The 9804-nt window shown below is 52.4% G+C and overlaps 1 protein-coding gene across 1 annotated transcript in view; it reads left to right on the top strand.

Moving 5' to 3' along the window:
• Window positions 1-752: 752 nt before the first annotated feature.
• The window catches only part of LOC147674031 (ninjurin-1-like), a 282026-nt gene continuing 272974 nt past the window's right edge, over window positions 753-9804 (top strand). Inside the window, exon 1 of the mRNA XM_086946447.1 lies at window positions 753-1094. Within this exon, the coding sequence (XP_086802573.1) occupies window positions 978-1094 (117 nt within the window). The 5' untranslated portion in view covers window positions 753-977. The remainder of the gene's footprint in view (window positions 1095-9804) is intronic.

The following is a 9804-nucleotide window of genomic DNA, read 5'->3' as shown; positions in this document are numbered from 1 at the left end:
TCTCCTTTGTTGCGCCACTTCCACACCTCCCTGGGGAGGCGTAGGATTCGGATGCATTCCCAGGATTATGACACTTTGTAAATCTGGGAATGCGTCAGGTTCCATGGATGTTGCGTGGGAACACCAAGGGAACACCCCTCCCTTTCATGCCGAGTAATGCTTGAAAAGGTCCCAAATGTGTAAGGCCATATAAAGTCAGCAGGGTGACTACATAGCCTTGTAAATATGGGCAGGCACACTGCACCGCCAGCGCCTCAAAAAAAGTTGACGCACCGGCCACACAATGGGCTTGTAAATAAGCCCCTGTGATGTGTGTAGTTGCGATGGTCATGCAAGCTTTGTTTGAACTGCATGTGATGTTAAAGTCGTGCTTTCTTTCAATAAATGAATAGAGCTGGGAGCTTTTTACAGTGAGCAAGGCAGTAAGCTCATAATTCATTATCATAAAATAACGTTTTCAGCCGCTGGAAGAGTCCAACCTGATCCAGACAGTAAAACGTGTATTTATTGAAAAGTAAGTGCATGCCGAAGAAAAAAAACGGCAAAAGCATACATTGAAGGTGAACGGGTTCCCGTGTTTTCACGGCTTTCTGCTCAGAGAAGCTTCACGGCCGAGCTGTTCAAAGGGAAGCGTGACGCAGCTGAATTCATTGAACCGGCTTTTGTGCTTCAGCAATGGGGACTAAAAGCCACCTCAGTTGAGGGGTCACAAAAATGTACGTGAACACTCGCAGATTGTACGGGGACCTAGATATTAGCAGCTGCGGTTGTCTCTGTGGCCTCCATGCACAGCAACGTGGAGAACAGCGTTGCGCCCAGCTTCAGATACAGACAGACCTGCCGACATTTTCTACCACCAGAAAAGCTGACCTGAGGAATTACCTGTTTCCACTTTCGTGTTGTCGGACACTGGCGAATTTCACCTAGATGCTGAGTTCCCTCGGTTCACAGGGCCATTTGGTTTCTGCTGAACAGATATGACATCCATCTTTCGACGAGCGATGAACAGGAACACCCATCAGGATAACAGCGATCAGTCATCCGACGAGGACCCGCTTCTCCTACAGGGTGCCAGTCAGGAACTCAGATTCAACGTAAGTTGCCCCGTGAACCCTTTGACAGTTCTGAAAGCTAACACTGTACATTTGAGGTATACTTTCAAGTTCAATCAAACTATTTATTTCAGAAATCCTACCACAAAATATACCATAAAATCAATAAAATATACACACAAACTAAATAAATGTCACTTTCTTGAGTGGGAAATTGACTATCGGTTACAATATTTACCATACTCTATTTGAAATTAAAAAAAAGAAAAGAAAAAAGAAATTAATAATTAGTTGCCCACATCTACAAAATATTGCATCCTGAAAATAACAAAATAAGTTAATTCTAAATTCCTGAGACTTTACTCCTGATATTTCTAGGATTCTAAAAGTTTTCAGCCAAAAAGAAAGAGAAATGTTTTTTTTTCTTCATTTGCTATTGCATTGCATAAGCCTTCTTTTTTTATTTTACCCTTTCCCTTTGTGTGTACAATGCACATTGATGTATGGCAAGAGTGTTGTGCCATAAAAACAGTAAACTGTGAGGAAGCCGCTCAATAACTGCCCGAATCAAGAGCTCAGCAAAGTGAATCCGCTGAGCTTGCAGGTTAATTTGAATTGATGGAAGAGGTCTAGCAACTGTTTGACCCTCTCCTTCCCTTTTTAGACTTCAATTTCAACATTATAATTGGTGTTCAATGCTGTTTAGCATCCATGCCCTTCCATCCCCTTAGAGACAGACTGATGCAACTGACGCAATGGGTGTCGGGCATTGCTTGCAACAGCCCACCAATCCCCAAGCGTGTGGCCACTGCTATGCCCAATATCAGTCTCTGAGCTGTGTTTATGTTATCTAATGCAAATCTCACGTGCAACCTGTTAAGCCAGTATATATGTGATGTTAGCGCATGGTCCATGGTCTTTCATGTAGCACAAATGCTGCTCATATGCAAAATCTCTTGGATCTTTAGTTTAGATATAAAGATTCTGTGTAAGCAAATAGATTAAAATAATCTGATGCTTGAATAAATAAAACACCATTAGAGCATGGCAGGGTTCAGAATCTATGAACTGATTGCACAATATAGAAGCAGTAACCAGAGGATAACCAGGGGCGTAGCATCAAGGGGGTGTTTGGGGTGTTACACGCCCGCGCCAATAAATTGTATTGTATTGTAATTGCATTCATGTAGTGCTTAATACCCTTGACAAAGCGCCAAAGTGCTTTATGCCAGGCAGAACGCTGCTCGGTAACCCAAGGTTAATGGTTAGTTCCGTGTTATTGGTTACTGTTGGTTACTGGGATTAGTCTTGTGCACTCACAGCAAACCATTACCTCCTCGTTAGTCTTCCTCGCCACATGAGTTACATAGTGAGCTTCAGCTCCACGACAGAACCCTCCAAAGTAAAAAAAGCCTCCCACCCCCTCCCAACATGGCCGACCAGTCACACCTGACCTCTATAAGAGGCGGGCCGGCCCTACCAACAGCCTTTTTTTTTTTGTTCTGCGCAATTCTCTCCAGAGGCGCTGTACAGGTAAGATGGGCCGGCGTAAGCTGGCCCATGGGTTTTGGGGTTGAGGATCCTGCTTTAGCGGTCCCTGGTACCTGGAACTTAAATCCCCCTTCCTCTTCCTTCCCCCGGTCCTGTGGGGCCGGTTAGGTGCTGCTATAGCGTGCCAGGGGTTTCCAGGGGGGGGGGGGCGGCCTGGGATGTGGGGTGTTTGTGCATTCCTGTGTCTCCCCCGGTCGTTACTGAAGGGCCCTTGCCCGTATGTGGGCTTCGGGTCCGGCGCTGGGGGTTCTCCTGTGTGTATGCTGGGGCTCCGGTTGCTTTCAAACGCCTATGCGTGGGTCCTGGGTACTCGCGCTGTCGGGCTCAGCACGCCCCTGCCTGCCGCGTTGGTACTGGCGCATTTCCTTTGCACTATGGCATTAGCTCGGTGTGCGCAGGCTTCGCATGTGTGTGGCCCTGGGTTCTATCCCGGTTTTCACTTGAAGTACAGGCGTCTCCGGGTGTCCCGGTTCTCTGTATTGGTTTGCCTGCACTCGTGCCTCGCATGGAGCAGCGGTTTGGATGCGGGTGCTCGGGGTCCGTTATCGATTTCACTTCAAGTTCGGTTTTGATGTGCGCTCCGGGGGCGCATTCAGTGGTGCGCGACGCTTCTACCTTGCCGAGGTTGTGAGCCTCGGAGTAAAGTCGGCTCTTGCTGGGGTGCCTTTGCTTTTTCATTAATGCGGCGCGTCCCTGTCTGGGGGCAGCGGGGGCGGGCTCGGTCCTACCTCGTTTGTCTGCGGGTCCTCAGGGGCTCTGCTGACCGGGTCCGGGTGCTCCCCTCCTGCCGGCCTGGGTCTCGGTAACGCGGCGCTGGTCGCTGCCGCCTACAATCGGGATTTTTGGCTTTCCTACGGCCCGCGGCTGGTTGCCGCGCTGGGGTTGGCTCCGGACGCCTCCCGCCTCTTGTGGGCGGGGTTTTGTTTCCGCCAGGTGCGGCCTGTGAATGCCTTCGTCGGCCATGCACGGCTCGGTTCCCCTGCTGGCGCAGCTGTTTGGTTTCAGGTACCTTTTCACTGCAGTCACTGTTTTGATGTGCGCTCCAGGGGCACAATCAGTTAGTGCGCGGAAAGGCGTGGGTTCAGATCCCACTTCTGAATTACCTTTCCAGCGTCCTGGGGGCCCGTGTTTCCTCCGGTGGGGATGTGTGCTGTGTAGTCGGAACTAGGCACACCCTGAGCCGTCAGGATGGCCGAGTGTTCTATGGCGCCTGACTCAAGTGAGTTTGATCTTCTGTGATGCTGAGCCTTCTGGTCTCCTCATGGTGGCGTGGGTTCTGGTCCCTCTTCTGTCGCCGTCTGCAGGGTCTCCCTTTTACTGCGCTGTCCCTATTGGATGTCCTTGCGCGGCGGGTTGCCCTGCCCCCTCCTCGCCTCGCCTCCCTCTCGATGGCCCGCTCCGTCGGAGGTGGTGGGGGGGTGGATAGTGGGTTTCTCGCTTGTCTAGGTTGGCTTGCATTTCCCTCCTCCGGCGGCGGTGGTTGTTCCCAGGGTTCTCTTGGTGCGTTTTCTACGCATGTCTCCGGACTCCCTTCCTCTGCTTGCGTCCGTCGTGATGGGCGTTGAGGGGGTATGGTTCGTGTTTTTCCTCTGGCAGCGAGGGTGGACTCTCTGGTGGGGTGTCTGTCTTCACGTAGTGCGTTCATGATTGGCTTCCGGGCCCGGGGGGTGCACCTGGATCGGGGCGTCGCCTTTGCCACTCTGGATGCGGCTACGGCCGCTGTGGTGCCGCGATGCTGGCTCAGGCGTCTGGTCTGGCTGCGACCAAGTCGACGGTGGTGGCCTGGGGTGCTTTGCTCTGGTGGATTCAGAGTTTTCTGCGGGAGGCCAAATTTGGCTGTCTCCTGTCCTTTCGTTTGGGGCCCGCTTCCCTGGGCTCGGCCAACCTTGTGTCTCCTCGTCCACCTGTGGGTGAGGGCGTCTCGCCCTTTCGAGGGTTGGGTCGCGGCCGGGGCTCCCCGGTCTTCGGCTATTCCCGGTCTCGTCCTGGTGCTGCCGCTCCCTTTCCGCCACTAGATCCTGGCTTTCGGCCGTCTCCCTCCGGGGGGTTCCCTGTGGGGGGCTGTCTCCGCCGTTTCGTCCCGGCATGAGACGAGTCTGTCTCGAGTCTTGGGCTTTTCGGACTTGCTGGCCGGAGTTCGGTCTTGCTTGTCATGCGGGCCTTCCTCGGGGTCCCGCCTTCTCGGGGGGTTCGGACATCTACTCCTTCCTTTGTCTGCTCTGGAAGGTTTTCTGGGATATTTTCGGCCAGTTTTTGGTTTTGTGTGTTTGTATCCCGCCATTCCGCGCTTTTGTGTTCGGTTTGGCTCTCGGCGGCATTGCTGCTTTTTCAGGTCTCCTTCCTTCCGTGTCCCATGGGTTGGTCTTAGTGGCCGGATGGTTTTTTCCGGTACTGCGATTGGTGGTTTCCACTCTCAGTTACGGGTGCTTCCGTTGGGCTTGCCTTCTGGCCCGTGGGTGTGGGCTGTGCTCCTGGCCTGCCTGGTGGGTCTTCTTCGCCGGGAGAGGGTCTTGGTTTTCCTTGTCCGGTCGTGTGATACGTCTCGGCCTCTTCTTTTTCATGGATGAGGCTTCACGTCAGACGGTAATCCCCTCCCTCGGCTCCCTGCTCTATGTACGGTAGTCCCTTCTGTGCCCGTCTCGGGCCTGTCCTCCTTCGGGGGTCGTGTGCCTGGGCCCGGTCCTCCCCTCTGCTTCGTTCGGTGTTGGGTTGGCTGGTTGGTGAGGCCTACGGCCATCCCTCCCTGTTAGCACCTGTTCTCGTCTGCTCTCTGGAGTTGTGCAGGGTCGGGCCTGGTTAATACCTACATGGGGTCTCGCCTCCCCGGGGGTCTTTCCTCCTTGGTTTCCCCGTCCAGGGTGGTCACGTCCGTTGCCGGTCTCCTCGGCTGGGGGGGCGACCTTGGGCGCTGGGTCGATTCCGGGTTGTTGGGTTCGCCTGCCGTCACTCTGCTCCTCGATCTGTCGGGAGTTGTGGCGGTCCTCCTGGCCTGCCGTCTTTTGCTCCTTCTCTACGGGGTCGCCTTGTCTTGGTCTGGACAGACTACCAGGTTGTGAGGAGCTTTGTCAACCATCAGGGGGGGTGCGGGGTTCGCTCCCTTTGGTTGCTGACTTGAGAGTTGTTATCTTGGGCGGAGTCGTCGGTCCTGTCTCTTCGGGCTGTCTGTCTCCCGGGATCCGACTATATGGAGGCGGATCGACTGAGTCGGTTCTTTTCTTCGTTGCCTTGTCTCTCCCTGACTCCGGTGGTGTTTCAACGCCTGGTGTCTCACTTCGGTCTACCACTGGTGGCTCTGTTCGCGGACGGGGACTCGGCCCTCCTACCCGGGTTCTGCTCTCTCCTCCCGGTTCCGGGGGTATGGTGGGTGGATGCTCTGTCATTCGCTTGGCCATCCTGTCTGCTGTACGCATTTCCCCCGTTCCCTCTGATTCCCCGGGTCCTCTGCAAGATTCGCTTGGACAGAGCCAGGGTGCTTCTGGTGGTTCCCGGCTGGGTCCACCGCCCCTGGTACCCTCTCCTTTGCGAGCTGGCGGTTCAGGCCTACTAGCCGATCCCGGGTCTACCCTTTCCGTTGAAGGGCCCCCCGCTCCCGGAGTCGGTGTTGCGCCGGCTCCATCTGCAGGCCTGGCTCTTGAGCGGGTGACGCTGCTTGCTCGGGGTTGTTCTTCTGGGGTTGTGGATTTGCTGCAAGGCTCCCGCAGGTCTTCCACCTTGTCTTCCTATGCCCGGCTCTGGGCTTCTTTCTCGCGTTGGTGCGGTCTGCAGGGTGCTGACCCCGCCTCCGTGGATCCCTTGAGGGTCTTGGTTTTCCTTGCGGAGGGGTTTTCCTTGGGCTGGGCCCCTTCCTCCCTGAGGGCCCAGTGGGCGGCCTTGCGGGCCTTCCGCAGTCCGGATTTCGACGGGCTGGGTCCCCTGGTGGCTCGTTTGCTCCGGAGTTGTTTTCTCCGTCGCCCTCGGACGCTCTGCCTGTCTCCCCCTTGGGATCTCCCTCTTGTTCTACAAGCCCTTCAGGGTCCTCCCTTTGAACCCCTGGCCTCGGTGGCTATGCGGTTTCTTACCTTTGAGGTAGTTTTCCTGGTGGCGTGGTGTCTGCTGGGCGGTTGGGCGTGCTGGGTTCGTTCCTCCGCTCCCCTCCCTTCTTGCGGGTTTTGCCGGACAGGTTACTTCTCCGCCATGACCCCGTTTTCTTCCCAAGGTTCCTTCCCTGGTGAACCGGGCTCGGGAGGTGTCTTTGCCTTCTTTCCCTCCCGACACGGATCCTTCCTTGTCCTTGCTGGATGTCCGGCGTGCTGTTTTAGTTTATCTTGAGCGCATGTCTTCCCTTTCCCGGTGTGATAGCCTGTTCGTGACTTTCGGTCCCGTCCTTTCTGGCCACAAGCCCTCTCTTCCCACCTTGTGTCGCTGGCTTCAACCGGCTATCATCCTTTCATATGCTTCGCTGGGTTCGGTGGTGCCGGCGGGGGTCCAGGGTCGTTCCACTAGGAGTGTATCTGTGTCCTGGGCCTCCTTCAAGGGTGTCTCCGCTGAGGAGATTTGTCGGGCGGCGAGGTGGTCGTCCCCCCACATGTTCGTGGAACACTATCGCGTTGTCTTGGGTGGTTCTGTCCCTGGGGACTTCGCTGGGGCCGTTCTGAGTGCGGGTGCTGTGGCTCCTTGATGGCCTTTTCTTTGTGACTTGATTCAGGTTTGCTGTATTTCCTGTTTCCTTTGAATTGTACTGAATAAACCTTCTGTTGGTTTATCTGCTTCACTGTGTGGTGTTGTTCTTATGGTGGTCAATGAAGCCTTTTTGGCTTGGGTATTTGCTCACTATGTAAGTCATGTGGCGAGGAAGACTAACGAGGAGGTAATGCCCCGGTTACTTACCGGTAATCTTCATTACTCCGAGTATAGTCTTCCTCGCCACATGAGTTCCCTCCCCCCCTCCCTGTCTGGCTATCGGCTTCATTGTTTGCTTGGTAGTTCAGGCTGTTGGTGGGGCCGGCCCGCCTCCTATAGATGTCAGGTGTGACTGGTCGGCCATGTTGGGAGGGGGTGGGAGGCTTTTTTTACTTTGGAGGGTTCTGTCGTGGAGCTGAAGCTCACTATGTAACTCATGTGGCGAGGAAGACTATACTCGGAGTAATGAAGATTACCGGTAAGTAACCGGGGCATTCCATGCCGTCATTTCAATTTTTATGGTGGCCTAAAGGAATAGTGGTTGGTTTTGAACAGGATTTAGAGGGGATTAGGTTTTGTTAGGTTGCATAGATATGACTTTCAGCAGAAGGAGAAGAGATTGTGATCTCGTAAATGAGGTTTGGGAAGTAGAGAATAGTCAAACGTGCATGTGTCAGAGTAGGCTGTGCTCAGGGAGAGGAGGCATACAGAGGATGGAAGGAGACATTGGAAGAGAAGAAAAAGGAGAGGCAACAAACAGACGTTTTTATTAAAGGACCGTTTTAAAATATTTTTGAAACACTATGCAGTTTGAGGATGCAAGAATGTAGAAAGAAACAACATTATTTAATTGTGAAGATTGTGCTATATTGGGATTTTTAACCACATGCGCGCTAGTGGTATTCAGCACCTATGCTGAGATTTTAAAAAACCCATGTTACATGACGAGCTGGGCTCGTCATCAGCGTGCGAGGAGACTACGCCATGACGAGCCCAGCTCGTCATGAGCCTGGAAGGGGTTAAATAGGTACTAGAATCAGGTACACCATTTCTCTGCTTCTAGGCTACTGCTAGACCACCGATCCAGCCATCTCAGTTGATCAATTCAAGGGCAGAAAGTGAAAAATATTGGCTGAACGCTTATGTTGAGAAAATACATGGGAAATAATGTACACAATGAAAAAGTTTCTGCAGTTCATCCTCAGGCTTGACTCAGAGTATGAATTATAAGGCAGAATGGGATACATTTAAATGCCTCAGGTTTGCATTGGCACCAGATGGAAGGTGTGGACAGCTTCCCAGACAGTGGAAGTGTATTACCTGCTTTCCAGTCAATGGAAGGCAGGGATGCAAACCCTGGTGTGAGTGTGGGGATGGTGAAAGGACTCCCTTTACAAATCCAGTGAACACTGTTGTTAGCAAAATATTGGTGATTAGACTCCCTGAAGCGCTGCCCTTTTTGTAGATGCTGTGGGTGATTCGGGATAGAGCTGCAGGTTGAAGGGAACCCTTTAGGCGAGGCCAAGCATTTGTCTACCTTGATCACCCTTTCAGTGGAGAGCCTTCACAACTCTTTAATGTGATTTCAACAAGATTGGTATTCTAAATCCTGTGAGCGTGAACGGACAAGGCTCGCCTTCGGGTTTTTCCTTCTTGCAATGTTTGTCTTCAGTCTGGAAATATCCAGGCTCCTGGTATGGCATTGTGCCCAGGGAGTGACTACTGTATTTGCCATGTAGGCTTGCGTCTTGTTTTTGAGAAGTTTATAAGTTATACAGTTGGTCTTGAAGCTGATCCAAGCTGTAATGTGTAGGCAGTATGGGTCTTTTAACAAGAGGGAAATGTGGTCAAATTTCTATGAGTGCTTGATGATCTGTGCCGCTGCATGAATAATACATTTCAGCAGATCTACAGTCGAATCAGGGAGACCACTGTGAAGGATGTTGCCTCCATTCAGATGGGAGAGGACTAAGATGTGCACATTTGTTCTGACATAGTTTTCTGGGTGAAACTGCCTCCCTTCCCACAAGAGGGACAGTTGGCAGCAAGCCCTCTTGGCCTACTTGGTTGCTTGAACGAGAGATGAATTAAGGATGAATCCCAAATATTTTGCATTGTGTCAGCTAAGAGGTAAAGCCTGTCAAAATTAAATGGTAAAACAGGCTTGAATCTGGAGTTGTTTGGTGCGGTTGGCAAACAGAAGGAATTTACCGGAAACCCCTGGTTTACACAGTTGCAAATGGTGGGTGCCTACTGGAGAAAGAACTATACAGGCGTGGCTCAAGATATAGAGAAGAGAGGTCAATGAAACAGTAAAGGGTTGTAACAAACATACGCTACCTCATTATGAAGAAGGTTGCCAGGACTGAGTTCTGGAGGGGTGAACATGGTCCTACATGGAAGCAGCACTGAAGGCAAATCATTTGGCCACCTTTCATGTGGAGGGCTTTAGCAAGCCATCATAGCAACAGAGCACGAATCAGTGTTAATGGAATGCTTTCCAAGCTTAAAAGTTTCCAATGGATAGTGGCAAAGGGTGCCC

The sequence above is a fragment of the Lissotriton vulgaris genome, chromosome 12 (assembly GCF_964263255.1).
Source record: "Lissotriton vulgaris chromosome 12, aLisVul1.2, whole genome shotgun sequence".
Taxonomy (NCBI): Eukaryota; Metazoa; Chordata; class Amphibia; order Caudata; family Salamandridae; genus Lissotriton; species Lissotriton vulgaris.
Note: the sequence above shows the minus strand (reverse complement) of the source record. Positions and strands in the feature narration are given on the sequence as shown.